The sequence below is a fragment of the Equus caballus genome, chromosome 1 (assembly GCF_041296265.1).
Source record: "Equus caballus isolate H_3958 breed thoroughbred chromosome 1, TB-T2T, whole genome shotgun sequence".
NCBI classification, from domain to species: domain Eukaryota; kingdom Metazoa; phylum Chordata; class Mammalia; order Perissodactyla; family Equidae; genus Equus; species Equus caballus.
Window position 1 is genome coordinate 51,199,928 of NC_091684.1, and position 16,878 is coordinate 51,216,805.

Here is a 16,878-nt window from a genome sequence, read left to right on the forward strand (position 1 = left end):
TGAGAAAGAGCTTTCCGGTAACTAGAGCTGCCCAAGAATGGAATGGGCCAACATCAAGAGCAGTGAGCTTCCTGTCTTCAGAATTATTTAAGGAGAGGTCCCATAGAAAGCTGCTAGCAAGCCTAGAGGATCATCTGCTGCAACCTTGAAGTCCCTCACTTGTGGGTGCGAGGAAGGCCTCATTAGCCTCTAAGCTCGCATTTGATTGGCTTGTTTTACCCGTAGAAGTCTCCCAGTTATTGCTGGGAGTCCCCAGGTGTTTCACACATACTCAGATCAGCCCTCCCACGTTCTTTTGAATCACTCTGCTTGTTGATATCACCTGCCTACCAGCGGCTTGAGGAAGGCACCTCATGCCCATCACTGCTCTGGTGCACGCCATGATGATGCAGCTGATTGCCAAATGTCTCTGTACCAGACGCACTGTATTCTCAAAGAATGGGAAGAAGGCAGTAGTGTGTGGGTAAATAGTTAATAGCTGGCTCTCCAGATAAATAGAAAGGCTCTGATTTGTAGTGTTTTCCAAGTTCCTTGGTGTAAATACTCCCACCATGCCTGATTGCCAGCCAGCAACTTATAGTCAACTGATTTGCAAAATTCCTGAAATTTTGACAATTGATTCTCCTAAACTGGTGCCCATCGGCTCCAGCATACCACGGGCGGAAGTCTTCCATCTCTATTTGTCATTCAGGGTCCCTGCTGCTTGTGACCAGAATGCATTCTGAAAGCAGCCACTTAGCTTCCGCTTGTGGTACTCTTATCCATAGGGGACCAGACCAAAGTTCTTAGGGCAGGCTGGGGGATTGTGTGCTCTCTTGACTTCTTCCTTCACCCCACAGCACAATGTTTTCCTGAATCTAGGCATCCGAATGCTAACTCACCTTTTCAGGAGGAACCTTCACACATGCACATCACTTGTTCAAATAGGTATCTTGTAGAATCTCCAGATTCTACTCCAATTTCAGTTTAAGTTTAGCTGATTCCTCAAAGTGGTTGATCATCAGAATTTCATGGAGAGCCTTAAAAATACACAGAATCCCAGGCTGCCCCTTCCTCCTGAGATTCTGATTTGGTAGATAAGGTGTCGGGCCTGGAAATCTGTAATTTTCAAAATTTCCCTGGGTTATTCTAACAATGAGGCATGTTTGACGGTCACCGTGCTTCACTGCTTTGAGAAGGAGGTTAGTTAGAGAGCATAACTTTTTTTTTGTTTTATTTTTTATTGAAGTTATGATAGCTTACAACCTTGTGAAATTTCAGTTGTGCATTATTATTTGTCAGTCATTTTGTAGGTGCACCACTTCACCCTTTGTGCCCGCCCCCCCCCAGCTTTCCCCTGGTGTTTATCTTCCACGTGTGAGTGGAGTCATACAGAGATTGTCTTTCTCTATCTGGCTTATTTTGCTTAACATAATACACTCAAGGCCCACCATGTTGTTGTGAATGGGACGATTTTATCCTTTTTTATGGCTGAGTAGTATTCCATTGTATATGTATACCATATCTTCTTTATCCAATCATCAATTGATGGGCACTTAGGTTGCTTCCACGTCTTGCTATTGTGAATAATGCTGCAATGAACATAGGGGTGCCTGGGAGAGAGCATAACTTTTAATAACCCTTCCAGAAGAGTCAGAGCCATGAAATTTGCTTCCCTGTGGGGGTGATGTCCTAAGGAGGGAAGCAGTGAATCCGAGGGATGTGACTGTACCTTCTTTCTGCCTGCAGCAGAGCGGGCTTAGAAAGCCAGTGGTGCACATACCACAATCCCAAGAAAGCGGCTAAGCAGGAGAGTGACAACTGCCTAAGTTAAGTAGCTCTGAACCATGTGTTCATTATAACCATCACCCAATCACCCAGTGCCATTGGGCTGTGGCTGGACTATTCTGGAGTTTTGCTAAGCCTGCCCTTCTCTTTCATGCTTTCTCCTGAATTCTCCTCTACACCTTGGATCCCTGCTGCAAAGCTTGCTGCTCAGAGTCGGGCCTTGTGTACTGGGTTTCTCCAGAGGGCAGAGGGAATTTCTGCTCAGCCTGACCTAAAAGAACAAACTCAGAGACAGGCAAAAGAAGATAGAAAGGGCAAAAGAACCAAGGTGGCTGTAGTGGGAAGAGAGAAGGAGGGTCCATGAAACATCATTGACATATATAGTCTACTTTTGATAAAAGGGGACACATTCATTTTGTTTGTTTTCCTGCCTTGGTTACCATAATTCATATAGGATGCTTTGTAATGGAAATGAAATCAGTTGTTGTCCTGGCCATCGTAGCTGGAGCTGGGGACTGTCATGAACTAAAAGGCAGATGGCCTGGGGTGAAGGAATTTGGTTCTGCTCAACAGAGGTGCTCTGTAGCTGGTGGTATCAAACCAACCTCACTGTCTTCTCTCTCTGGGAAGTAAAAATGTAGAGTGGACAATGAGGGTGGGCTTCTCAGCTTGGGGAGTCCCAGGTGCTTCTGTGCTCCTTCCTGGTGGCTGTGAACCCTCCTTGTCCCCAGAGCCGGGAGAAATGAGACTTGGGACAACTGTACCAATTGCCCTCCGACGTTGTAGCCTGAGGACTCACAACAAAACCCTCATTGCTGTGATCTGTGGGCTCTGTCTATTTCTGCCCTGGGCCCTGAGGAAATTGACTGAATGACTGGATCTCCACTTCCCGTTTTAATTCATCATGCAAGAATCAGGATGCCAAACATGATGCTCTCGGACTCCCCAAATATCACAGTGCCTGAGGGCATGTTTGCCTGGACTGGGGCGAGGGGGGAGTCTGAATTGTTTCAGAGACTTCACCCAAAGTGACTACAGGGGCTGCCGTGAGCAAGGAGAGTTAGAACAGCACGGTATACTACTGTGCACAGGAAGTACTGCCTACAGGAAGAAGGCTTAGGGCTGGGAGTGGGGATAAATCATGAATGGAACCTGGATAAGACTCACTAGCCATCTGTCTCAGCAACGTGGAGCCTCAGTCGTTCTGCCTCTGATCCCGCCCTTCTCTGAATTCCAGCATGTTCTGTGCCGTATACACTGGCGTTGATTACCTAGGATCTCCTACTGGGTTCACACTGATGCCTCCTGAAAGACTAATGCATGGTTTACATGACCTCTAAGGTCTCTTCCATCCTTCTAATTTCTAAATTTGCTGCCAAGACCTTGGAGTGGGGGGGGAATAGGTTTTCTATGTCATTGTTATCTCTCCCAGTGAGGTGTCCTCTCAACAGGGGTTACTGGAGAAATACGGGGTTTACTGGAGAAAAACTGCATCCAGCTGGCCTCCTGCCTCTCCAGAGAACAAAGACACAGACACAGAGACCACGTCTGCCAGCCTCGGGGCTCATCTGTTACCTATCCCTGCAGATTACACTGGTGAACTTTGGATGACTGCAGAAGCCCATCCCAGGTTAAACTTTAAGCAACTGGTAAAGTGGACATGAGATGCACGTTTCATTCAAAGGATCCTGGAACCTAACAGCTTGGCTCTGGGCACATAGTGTCAAGAGGGCTTGGGAGATCTGAGAGACAGTTTGCAGAGGGACTCAAGTAGAGAACAGGAGGGTTATCAGCAGTAAGAGGGAGTTATGGTAGACAGAATACAGAAACACCTGAGAGTGAGGTCAAAGACACCGGCCTGAGAGTTAGCAGCTTACACTAACTCGGTGGCCTGGGGTAAGTCACTTACATTCTCCAGACCTCAGGATCCTCATAAATAAATTTTTGATTTTATATTGTTGAGACTATCAGTTGTTTCTTTTGTTTATTTTTTATTTAAATCAGAGTCAAAAATGTCCCACTCTCAAGAAATTCACCCACGGATTTGTATTAGTTCTGTGGTTATATTTGTTTTATTTTACACTGAGATCTATAAAGTTAAAAATGACATGGAATTATGGATGCATTTTATTTTTTCTTTTCAAATGGCTATCCAGTTGTCCCAACACCCTTTATTAAAAATTCTGTATCTCCCCCAGTCATGTGAAGTACAACTTTAATACTAGGACAAATGTTCTCTGTATATGTTTCTTTTTATACTTTCTATTCTGTTCCATATTTCTGTCTATTCTTGTGCTGGTATTAATTGCGTTAATTGTCAAGTTTCCTTAGATGCTTTAATATCCAAGAGGGCTATCCATCTTCTATTTTGTCCTCTTGTTTTTAGGACTTTCATGATGTTTTAGTCCGTTTGGGCTGCTACAACAAAAATACCATAGACTGGGTGACATAAACAACAGAAATTTATTTCTCACAGTTCTGTAGGTTGGGAAGTCTACGATCAAGGCACACCAGATTCTGCGTCTGGTGAGGGCGCGCTTCCTGGTTCATAGATGGCTGTCTTTTCTCTGTGTCCTCACATGGCAGAAGGAGCGAGGGAACTCTCTGGGGTCTCTTTTATAAGGGCACTACTCCCATTCACGAAGGCTCTACCTGCATGATCTAATCGCCTGCCAAATGCCCCATCTCCTAATTCCACTCCACCAATCAGGTAGGCTAGTGCTCTGTAGGGGAGGAGCCAATAGGAGATAGAGAGAGGCTCTGGAAATGTTGCTCCAAGACTCTGCCATGGTGGAGAGGGGTGTGAAAACTGCTGAAACATGGACAGGGGGCTGAGGGTTCCCTCCTAAAACGGTTGTGCCTGTGGTGATGAAAATGACAATTATACTATTGTGAACCGCTTGGGCTTGATTTGCAAGTCTGGCGATTGGATGGCTCCAGGAAACCTATTGGAGGAATGCCCTTTCTGATATCTGTCAGAAATAATCTGCCATGTTTCCACTCACCTCGAATGATCTGAATATCCGTTCCTGTTGAAGGTTGTGAAAGTCAAGAGCAGAACATCTGGAACTTTATAGTGCCAGATGCCCAAGAATACATAATAAGTTAGTGATTTTGATAAAAAGGAACAGGATTCCTGTTTTTGGAATGCTTATCCCCGGGGGAAGATGGACTTTTTTCCTCTCCGACACTCTCCTCTTCTGGCCCTCACCACTGCATGGGGGCTTCCTCACTGATATTGCTGCTGGCCATTTCTTCCCACTCCACTCCTTTTGCACATACACACGGCCTCCTTAGAATCAGAGAGAAGCAGCAGCCAGCGAATAGCTGGGGTTGCAGCCAGTCCAGGGGGCCAGTTTGAAGATGGAACAATGAGTTTACCTAGAAAACATCAAGGGACTGTTTTCAAAGGAGCCGTGTAGGAGGCTGAGTTGCTGCTTCTTTGCCCTGATGGTAAAATAGATAAGAGATTAGTGATGTGTGTAATTACAGAACTTGAAGGTTTGAATTCTTTTCCCACTCTAAGCTGAGGTGGCTGCTTCTAGTTATTGCCTGAGCGCTTTAGGCCTCCTTGAAGATGGTTATACAAAAGAATATAATCTCAAAGAGGCCTATGAAGTGGGACATCCAAGGAGAAAGAGAGTTACATCTTGAAGCTTTATGGTCTTGGTGCAGGTCCTTTAATTGAGGAGTGAGTCAAGCAGAAAACTGGGGAAAGAGCATCTGATGGCTGAGGGAACAGTATGTGCAAAGACCACAGGACAAGAGAATACAGCTTATTACAGGCTTGTCAAGAAGACCTGGGAGGGCAGTGGTTCTCAACCTCCATTCATTAGAATCATTCAGTATGTTTTAAAAACACAGACATCCCAGCACCCCTGCCCTTGGTATTTTGTATTGACTTTGAGGCTTTCTGGTTGCTTCACTGAAAATAATATTGTTGCTGCTGCTATTGTTGTGAAGAAATATTTGGTTTTTGAACTTTTGCTCAACCAAATCCCATTAGCTCAAGAAGTTAAGACCCTCTCTGGAGAGTCTGTGTGGGGATAATGAGAGGATACGGCCTTTAAAGAGGTTGTTCTCTCCTGGGAGATCCAATAGGAAAACAGCTGGGCCTACTTGGGGTCAATAATCTTCAGACATCTGAAGCTGCTGAAACATGGCGGCTGCCCATCTTGGAGAGGGAAACCATCTTCATGAGCAAAATCTTGGCTGAGGCACAAAGAGTTCCTGTCTGTTAAGTGAACACGGGCTAATGCAGGGATCAGGCGAGAAAGGTCAGAGATGTGTGAAATTGGCAGTAGCTTTGAATATGAAAAAAGGTGTCAAATAATAAAGTAAGTGGTGGCAAAGCTTTTCTTCCTTGCTCTGAGTCCTGACTCCATCTTTTTTCCCTTTGGGCATAGGGTATCCTTGATTGCCTCTCCATTTCCTTTTTCTCTCTCCTCCAATCAAAAGCTAGCTCGGGGAAACCATCGAACTCTTTCACTCTAAGGTGTTGTGGCAGATGGCAGCAACACTATCTCCCATTCCACACATTCTTCTTACACGTTAACTTCGACTCTCCCCCCACTGAGTGGTGGCGACTGTGTCCTCTCCTCTTGAACATGGGTGGACCTTTTTGACTGCCTCAAACTCTATTGAGTGTGATGGAAATGACAGCACGTGACTCTGAGGCTAAGTCAAAAATATGCCATGTGCTTCTAACTTCTTATTTGGAGACACTCATGCTTGGAACCCAGTTGCCGTTTTGTAAGAAAGCTCACATAAGCCTAGTCAGAGAGATCCCATGGAGAAACTATATGTAGGTGTTCCAGTCAACAGCCTTGCTGAAGTCTCAGCCAAGAGCCAGGATTAACCACCGGATATGTGAGTGTAGACACATCCAGTTGATTCCAGCTGCTAGCCATTTAGTCACTCCTGGCCTCCAAGTCTTATTTGAGGCCCCAAACATTGTGAAGTAGAGACAAGCTGGCCTTGCTCTGTCTGCTCCAAATTTCTGACTCACTTAATTCAGGTCGCTACTCAAATAATACCTCCTTGGAGAGGACTTCCCTGACCACCTTTGTCTAAAATGATATTTTTTTGCTGAGATGTAATAGACATATAACATTATATTCATTTCAGGTGTACAACATGATTTGGTATTTGTATATATTGCTAAATGATCACCACATTAAGTCTAGTTAACTTCTGTCACCACACACAGTTACAATTTTTTTTTTTTCTTATGGTGAGAACTTTTAAGATCTACTTTCTGAGCAACTTCAAACATACAACACAGTATTATTAACTATGGTCACCATGGTGTACATTACACCCTAGGACTTATTTATTGTATAACTGGAGGTCAATACCTTTTGACCACCTTCACTCATTTTGCTCTAAAGTGGTATTGATTATGTTCTATCCTCTTCCTTTTTTCCTTCATAGCACTTATCTGATAAAAATATTTGTTGGTTTGTTGGTTTTCATTGCATGCATCCCACAACGGAATGTAAACTCCATAATGATAGGACATTGGTACTTAGAAAAGTGCCTACACATATTAGACAGGTATCTGTGCAATAAATACTTGTGGAGTGAATAAAACTTGACAATTATGCTATTAGTTCATTCTCCCAGAGTCATGTCAGACACCATTAAGCAACCCAGCCCTCTTTGCCCTGGAGCCTGGATTATGCCTCAGAATAACTCACAACACAATCATGCATTACTGATCTGAGTTAGCAGATGAAATGAAACCTGTTTTCCATACCTGGTCTATAGCATTAACTTTGGCGTGTTCATTTATTGTCTTGTTGTGATTACTATTTGGGTGTGTCCAACCGGATACCAGAGGCTCTCTGGGGCTACAGGCTGAGTCTCACACTGTAACTGGCAAGTAGTAGAAGTTCAAAAAGTCCTAGCTGTGTTGAAATGATTTGTGAAAATCTTCAGATCAACCCTTTGGCAAGGTGGAAGGACTAGATCAACCTATGATCATGAGGCTTCCCAAGATAAGAGGTGAATAATTTGCATCGCGCTAGTAGAAGAAATTCCCAAGACTAAATGAAATGAAGCTACTTCCTGGCAAAAAAGTACTAGGTGAGAAAGTCAATTCTGATCCCAGAGATTTGGGGTTACAAGGTGTTCAATATGTTCAAACCTCTGTGCGATTTGAAAAGTGGGCCTTTTTCACCTTTCCTACCACAAAGTATTGCAGACCTTGATTTGCATCATCAGCTTGCATATGGTATGATGGTGGTCAAATGGAATTTCTTCAGGGCCAGGCCTAGAAGCAGGGTCAAGCTTGGGGTGAGGGAGAGGGTGGGATAGGAAGGCGACAGCTGGAATGCATCTCTCCAGATTTGAAGAGCAAAGGGATCCTGTTATCAGATTTTGCTGGGAATGGGTGGCCTGTTTTTGGAGAAATGAGATCTGGAATTTAACCTGGAAGGCCCTGACTTTTGGGGTCAGGACACTCTCGATAGAAGCATGTTTTCATGTCTGTCATCTGAGGCCCTCGCTCCTAACCAGTGTTTTTAAGAGGGGAGAGATATACCCTAATTGTTTATGAATGCAATCATTTCTGCTTTAGGATATGGATAGTCAAGAAGGGCAATCTCACTGAAACTGAGTGACGAATGTCATTTTTGGAAAGAGCTAGTTTCAACAAAGATTACCATCACACATAGAGACATCATTCACCCCTATTACCAATATATCTACCCCTCAGAGACAACCCAAACTATGAAAAGAAAACAAAAAGATACCCCACCGGGATGAGCTCAGATGTTTACTCCCTCCGCCCTCCCTCAGCAAGTCACGAGAGGATATATCTATCAATAAATCCACTCTCTTCTCCACGGAATTGTCTGAATAAAACCAGAAAAATGATCCAAGGGGAGACACTGCCCTATGGCTGCAGCTGGCAGGGTTGCTCAGCATCTGGGCAGTTGGAGGAATGCTCTGTTAATTTATTAAAGCTAGGAATCAGGCTTAGATTCCAGTGCTTAGGCTCTGAGCAACAATTTGACTTTAGGTCCTGTAGCAGGCTCAATAAACATCAGGCAATGTGGGCCAGCCCAGTAGCATAGTGGTTAAGTTTGGCACTTTTGGTGGCCCAGGTTCATGGGTTGGATTGGGTGTGAACCTACACCAATCATCAGCCACGCTGTGGCGGTGACCCACATACAAAATAGAGGAAGATTGGCACAGATTTTAGCTCAGGGCGAATCTTTCTCAAGCAAAAAGAGGAAGATTGGCAACAAATGTTAACTCAGGGCCAATCTTTCTCAACAACAACAACAAAGAGTAAATAAAAAAATAAAGTGTTTACAAAAAAATCAGGCAGTGAACACTGTGGAAGTTGGCAGTTGGTACTGAAATAAAAAATTTAAGAAGTTTGCCTAATCTTTAGTCTTTGATCATCTCTCCTGGACTGATTCTGTGTGTGTGTAGGAAGATGGTAGGGGTATCGAGGGAGAATCAGACTTGTCATCTTGGGCCCTTTTCAGAAATTACTTGAATCTATAAAATGCTGTGTGGTAGACATTTGTTTAGGTTCAAGTAAATCATTCTCTAATTTGTTTTGGACCATCTAGGGAAAATTCAGTAATGCCCTTTCAAATATGGTCTTGTGTACATTTTGGGGGAGGATGATTATGTTGGAGATCCTGTAATTTTGAAACTCAATCAAGACGAACTTATCTTTTGATGTTCTTCAAACTGATTTCAGAAGCTTTTTGACTTAGAAGCAAAAGAGGAGGCAACGTTTTCCATCCATATTTACTCATCAGCGCACAAAACTTCCGCCAGTGTGCCCCATCAAATAGTCCAGGCTGTTTTTCAGAATTTCAAAATAGAGGTTAGTGGGCAGATCAATCTGTGCTCCTCCCGGATGCCTTGGGGTCCTCTTTACTTCTATATTCTTCTACTTACCTTTAACAGCCCACGCCTGGGACTCGCCTTGGAGGATTTCCTGCCTGCTACTGGAGCCACTTCTCCCAACTCACCAAAGCCAGAGAGCCTAAAATGCCCGGAGCGTACACTTATCCCTACATCTCCCCTGCCAGGAACACTTCGCCTTTGACCACTGGTGCAGGAATGTGAAACTAACTCTGAGGTGTCGTTTATACTCCGGAGCCTGCCTGGGACCAGGCTGAGAGTGGGACTGTCTGACCGTGCTCCCGCTTGGCTTCTCACCTTCCTGCTTCCTTCCCCTTCCCCTGGTGGTCTCAACTAAGGGCACTTTCTAAATGAATCACTGGCCGTGAGTCTTCATCTGCAGGTCTGCTTCTGCACAACCCATTACCTTCCCCATAAAGTAAGGTCATGAGAACTGAGTGAGGTAAATGCATATAAAGCTTTTATCATAGTGTTTGGCCACAATGTATACTCAAAAATGTTAAATATTATTATCAAGGTTCTCACGTCAGTTTTTTTGACTCTGGAAGATTGGTGCCAAGACTTTGGATGTCAATCTGGTGAAGAAACACTTGAATAAGACTGAAAGAGCATGTGACAGTGCATCTTCACATACCAAGGCCGCACCACCCTGGTTATCTGTGCAAATGTAAGCAAAACGAGAACAAGGGGAGCCAGCAGTACAGAACTTGCTGGGGAGAGAGTACGCCTTATTAATATTATTTTTAAAAGATTGGTAAGCCCATTTCTCTAAAAGTTGGAAATTTTAGATGTTTGGCCATTTACTGCGACTACTTATTTTTAAAGAAATCTCTCTATATGTAAAGTGAAAGGCTATGTTGTTGGTGGTGGCAATGAGATCCAATGCATCTCAGTGGGGTGGGGCCAGGAGGGAAATCACAGTGACCTGAGCACCCTCCATCTAATGAATTAGACGGTATTGTTCTGATGTTTATCACCCAGAGTGGGAAACCAGGAGAAAGGGAAGTTTTATATTCACATTGGTATGATTCTACAGAATTCAAGAGTCATAAAGAATCTGAAAAGCTCTGTGACAGTTTAAACAATCTATAGAATTTGTTACTTTTCCTTTAGACTTCACATGTGAAGTAATAAAATTAGAAGGAGACCTTTAAGGCATGTGTACAAGCTCACTGGGGATTTTTCTTTCTTTCTTTTTTTGCCGAGGAAGATTCTCCTTGAGCTAACATCTGAGCCAATCTCCCTCTATTTTGTACGTGGGGCACTGCCACAGCGTGGCCCGAGTCGTGTATGAGTGGTGTAGGTCCATGCCGGGGAACCGAACCCAGGCTGCCGAAGCAGAGTGTGCCAAACTTAGGCACTAGGCCACAGGGCTGGCCCAACTAGGGATTTTTTGAAGGCAGAAAATCATAAATCTTAATATTTAAGGGGGTTTTGAGAGGTCATCTTGTCCTCTCACCTTTCATGAGGGTCAGATGATGCAAAATGCCAAGGCCAGATGGGATGGACTAACTTATTCCAATATCTGACAATGTTCACCATCAGGAAAGCCTCTTTCAGCTTCTCAGGTGGCAGGGAGTTAAGCCTCGTTTCTCTGTCAGGGGACAGCCAGTCCTTTGGGCTGGGCTGGAGCCTTTCATATTCTTTGTGACTCTTGAATTCTGTAGAATCATGTTAACTTAGTGCTGGGAGCAAGGAAGGATTTTCATCACCGAGTCCAGTGTTCCCACACATGTCCTTCAGCTCAGGAGGCTTTGATTCTGTGTCTTGAGCCGGACCCGGCATCTGTTTTTAGATCCTGATCCCAGGGCATGTACAAGGAGTTTCACTGTAGTGCCTGGGAGTGGGAATTGCCTCATGGTTCTAGTGCCAGTGGAATGGGAGAGTGAAATGTGGTGGATGCTATATACAGAACACTGTGCAGCCACACGAATCAAAGGACTGGATGCTCTATTGTTTCATGGCTAGATTTTCAAAACAGCATGGAGTCCGAAAAGCAGATGTAACATCATTTGTGTAACAATCACACACATGAAACAACACTGTATATAAGGATATCCACACATTTAAAGACATATATTGAAAATGTTATGGGAGTGGATATTATGGAAGAAAGAAAAAATGAAAAAAGAGAAAGCATTGTACTGACTGAAGATGACAAAGCTAAGTACGGAGGAGCATTGAAGATTCTGGTTAACTAGACTCTTTGCATCCAATCTTCAAGAAAAATAAGAAAAAAAGATGACTAGAAGCAATAAAAAAGAAGGTGCTTCAAGTGAATCAGAAGCTCAGCCAAGCTTGGCCTCGGGGTGGTCCAGCGCATTCCACAGAGAATGGAGGCCCAGGGAGGGGGAAAGTCCTCTTGGAAAGTGCCATACTCTTTTCCATCCTCTCACCCCCTGCCTTTTCTCTCCAGCCTATTCTTTTTCTTTTACTTTTCCACAGCTTCTATTTCCTAATTCTTTAATCACTGCCGCGAAGCACTAAGTAGCAAGGTAGGTGCTCGGTTTAAGAGAATGCGGGAAAGGACCATGTTCTATCTTGTAATAAACAGTGTTGTCCTCTCTCTTGGATTTCACATCTTGGTAGTCAACATGCTTAGTATGCAGGTTCATTTACTGAGTGCTTACTACATGCCAGGCGCTGTGCCAAGTGCTTTACCTAAATCATCTCATTTAATCTGCACCAAAATTCAGTGAAAGCCGCTCACACGTTTTAGATGACTAAAGCTTAGAGAGATTGTGTATCTTTTCACATAGCAGTTAATCTTAACATTCTGTGGGTATTATCACTCCATTTGGGACTACCATGAATCATCAAATCAAAAGGATGTTTCTTTTATCATACTGGGAGGGAATTAAAAAAATCCCAAACTTTGGTTGGCATCCAAGCAGAGAGAAATGAATCAAGTTCTATCCTCATTGATTGCCTGCAAAATCTAACCATTCTTGTCTTTGTGATTGAGTGTGTATTCAGACTCAAAGAATTGAAATACTCCTTCTATGGGGCCACATTTGGGTATCACTCATTTCATCTACATTCTCCTGGAAATCCATGTCACTAAGATAGTTTCTTCCTAGAGAAGTGATGAGCAACAGGAGTGATCGCTGGCAAGCCACTTCATGTCCCCTACTGCTGTTTCTAGCACTTCCATGTGTATGGATGTGCAACTGTATGATTGATAGGTTTCCACCCGAGAGTTATCTGCTCCTAAATTATTTCCATATTTTGTAGACTATAGTCTGTAAATATCTAGCTGATGAGGCACCTGCACATGAACCCAGCGGAAAAACATGCATCTAAATGGCCTAAGTAAAAATACCCAGTTTAGAGGCACCATCAACACAGGGTGGGATTTTCAAATGAAGGCAAAGGGAACAGCATTGCTTCTCCAGAAGCACTGCTTTTACAGGCGGTCACCAGTGTTGCCACAGCAGTGCCTTTTTTTCATGTTGCATGTATCACCTGCCACCTAACTGGAAATTCTAGAGAGCAAAGTCTTCATCTGAAAATCAATTAAGTCATGAGATATGAAGTAATGGCATAAATTCACATTTTGGGAGAAAAAGAGTACATCTGTGGCTCAGAGTGCTTAATTCAACTTCCCTGGCTTTGGGCTGTGGCCCTTCTCCTTCTTTTTCTCTTTTCTTTTTTAATTACCCTTAGCATTTTTTTTTTTTTTGCTTCGATAGGCTGCTGCTTGACACACATGCACATGCACACACAACACAAACACATTCTCTCTGGCTAACTTTTAACGCTACATCTTTTATGCAATAGTCACTATATAGTTAGTCATTATATATTTATGATATATATAAATAATACAAATTATACTATATACACACAAAACACATACCCAATTCAAGACAAAACCTGGTAAATCTTCAGTTTGTAGAAGAGCATTCACTTCAGAAACGCTGCACTCATAAGTTTCCAAATTCAGGATTCATTTTGTTTTTTCCTCTGATTAGTAGAATTCATTCTACTTAGCCAATGTCACAGTGATGCAAAACTGAATTTTGACAGCTGGTATACCATACAATGGGAGCAGGTGTGAAAAATAATCTTACGAACTTTTCAGTCTTACTTTTGAATGTCCATAATGAAAATACTTGAGTTACCTGCAAACCAGTGGGATTTGTGGTTCTTACAATGCCAATTTGGGTTGTTGAAATCCTTGATGATTTGCCAGGCACTGCCCTAGGAGAAACTTAGACCAAGACTTCCTATAGGTAAGACTCCCCTGGCATGCATCATGTAAAAGATGCCATGATCTGGACCACCCATTTTAACTGGTGTGGGAATGTGTTGAAAATCTGTCTTCTTTCTGTAGTTATTTTTTCTATTTGTCAACTTCTATCCATGGAGTTACAGGGAATTTGCCACTCAGAAAAGTCCCCCTGTGAGATCTCATTGGAGAGCCTCCGTCCCTCTGAGCTTGGAAGTCCAGAAACTGTTTACAGATTTTCCCAAAGACTTTCTCAGATCTGCTTCTGAAGAAAAGACTTATCTTCATGAGCCCACCAATATAACCTCCCACTTAATTTCACAAAATTGCCCAAACCCAGATTACAATAGGTCCATTAGGATAGAGAGATCATTTCTGTTATTTCCAAGGCTGTACCATGTCTAGTGACACAACCGTATTAGCTAAGAGCAGAGAGTCAGACTCCTCATTTACATCATGGCGCTGGAATCTCTGCTGGCAATACTGAAAACAAAGATGACAGTCATTCAAGCTGCCTTGTTACTGGAGCATACACAAGCCCCCATGACCTGGCATCTTTAAAGTTTTGATAGTTTTTTAAAAAGCTATTAAAATCACACACGATATGATGGTAGTCCTTAAAAAAAAAAACTCAAGGCATTTTATAGCTAAACAATTTTATTGGCTTTCTGTGAAATAAAAAACACAAAACAAACCACCATGGTTAAAGGCCATAATCAGCATCAACCAAATGAGCCAGCCACTTGGTTACAGTAGCTGATAACAAACACTAGTGGATATTATTGCTTATACCCCAGGTTAATTTATATGTCCATTACGTTTGGCAAAGATTACAATCAAATGGGAGCTTTGGTTGTGTAAATTCAACCCTGACTACTCACTGAAAACTCAACTTCTACCATTTCATGATGGGATATACGCCGATTCTTCCTGAGTCTTGACATTTACCCTCTCATTCTGTCTCTTTTCTCCTTCCATTAATGATTTACAACCTCATTGACCAAAAATTAACATAGATGCATTCATAATCATCTATCCCTACTCTTCCTTTGCACGAGAGGGTGATACCTATAGGGGCCTCTCCTAACTCATATCTGGTATGTATCCACTGTCAGTAATAAATGCCCATCTGTAATCTGGATAGATTTTCAAATGCATATGGCTGTCAACATTGGGGTTTGCACTCAACTGTCACTTTTCCAACTTCTGAAAGCTAGAAAAAAACCCAACAGCCTTTAGCAGCAGCAAGTTGACCTCTCAATAGGAAAAGCCCTAGCGCCCGCCACACAACATTCCACGGCAGGTAAGGAGCTATGGCCTTCAAATGCTCTATACGAGTGCTGTAACATTTTAATTTACAGAGAAGCAATGACTGACTGCCGCTCGAAAGCTCCCCTGCTCAGTACTTTCTATTTTAACACTGAAAACTCAAGGACAAAGGTCAGAAGTAACTTACAATAGCACCATTTCTTAGACTCTTGGAATGAGATTCCTGTCTGCGTGGGAGAATTCAGGGACCCTAGACGACCCAGCCTCCAGCTTTGTGCTTTCACAGGCCCCGCTGAGTTTCAGCAAGGGGGGGTGTCTGCCTTAGCCTACTTCTGCAGCGACGTGAATTTTCCCTGGGAAGAGTTAAAAATACATGTCTTACAAAGTGAAGTTGGCCGCAGGTGAGAGACCTGAGGAAGCCTGTTTCTGGTGGTGAGATGTGACAAGCCTGCAGACAACGGGACAGAGTCTGGGGACCCTTTCCCTTGCCCATCTCGATTCAAGTCCGTGGAGAACCTGCATGCAGAAGCATGGCAAGATCAAGGAACACTGAGACATAAACTCTAACACAGCAATCCAAACGCTAATGCTCGAACGGCATTTTTTGTATTCAGGTCCACCAGTGGGTTTGCCCTGGATAATGCTGGGGTTTAATAAGCCCTTCTAATGATTATAAAGATTATCCTCTTGAATCTAGATATTCTAAACAACAGAAGATTTGATATCACTATATTTTACATGGCACATATAACCATATAATTACTAGCACTTACACAGCAAATATCGTAAATACACATTCTTGGAGTTGACTTGGTAATTATACCGATGTTATTTGGCAGAACAAAGATTAAACCCTCTCTAGCTTGCACTTCGGGGAATTTCCTTCCAACCCTTTACTTCACAACAACAGGATAACCCTCTAATTATGTCATAATGCTTGGTGGTCACGGGCAAAGAGAAGCACAGGGCGACTTCATGGTTAATTTGTGGCCTGTAAAATAAAGTAATACATAGTATTTTCATTTCAACAAAATACAAGAGACCATATAAAAATATTTTCCAATTTGGAATTTGAAACATGAAAGCTGAATTTTTTTTTTCCTTTGTATAAAAAGAAACGAAAAAACAGGCTAGAGTTTATTAAGCCTTCTAACAAAAAATACACACGTAAGTGTAAGGAATGCAGTGAGCGTCAACTTCCCTTCTTGTCCAGGCTCGTTGATGGTGAGCTTGTGCTTTGATCCCCACAAAGATAAATGCACGACAGTGGAGGAAGATCAGTGCCTGAAACCTGAACTACAGCTTATCTCTAAGAGGAAGACTAATTTTACAGTAGTGCTTTGAAAAGTGGTGGGTCAGATGATCGATCTTTTTTGTTTTTCCTCCTCAGGCAACTGCTGGAGATGAATTCCAGAAGCACCACTTTCTTCTTGAGTGATGTTTATTTAGTGCAATATCTTCCTTCTCTCTTTCCCTTTTCACACGCTGGTAGTGGTCTTCTTCCTTCAGGTACCACACAGGGGGCCAGCGGTGCCGCTCAAAGTATTCCTGGTTGTCTGCGGAAGGAAAGTGTGGAGGATGACACTTGCTGGTCACTGATCGCTTCTGTGTGCTCAGTTCTGTGCTTAAAGCTTCGCGTATATGATTATCTTATACATCCACTCAACAACCTGATGTGCAGGGACTATGATGAGGACCGTCTGCGGATTGTGACACTAAAG

The 16,878-nt window shown here is 43.0% G+C and overlaps 1 protein-coding gene across 40 annotated transcripts in view; it reads right to left on the reverse strand.

Annotated features, from left to right (window-relative positions):
• Positions 1 to 14,527: 14,527 nt before the first annotated feature.
• Positions 14,528 to 16,878, reverse strand: part of RHOBTB1 (Rho related BTB domain containing 1) — a 67,347-nt gene continuing 64,996 nt past the window's right edge. For all 40 annotated transcript variants that reach the window (XM_070225521.1, XM_070225548.1, XM_070225621.1 and 37 more), the window contains one exon: positions 14,528 to 16,713. In XM_070225521.1, coding sequence (XP_070081622.1) covers positions 16,544 to 16,713 — 170 coding nt within the window. In that variant the 3' untranslated portion in view covers positions 14,528 to 16,543. The remainder of the gene's footprint in view (positions 16,714 to 16,878) is intronic.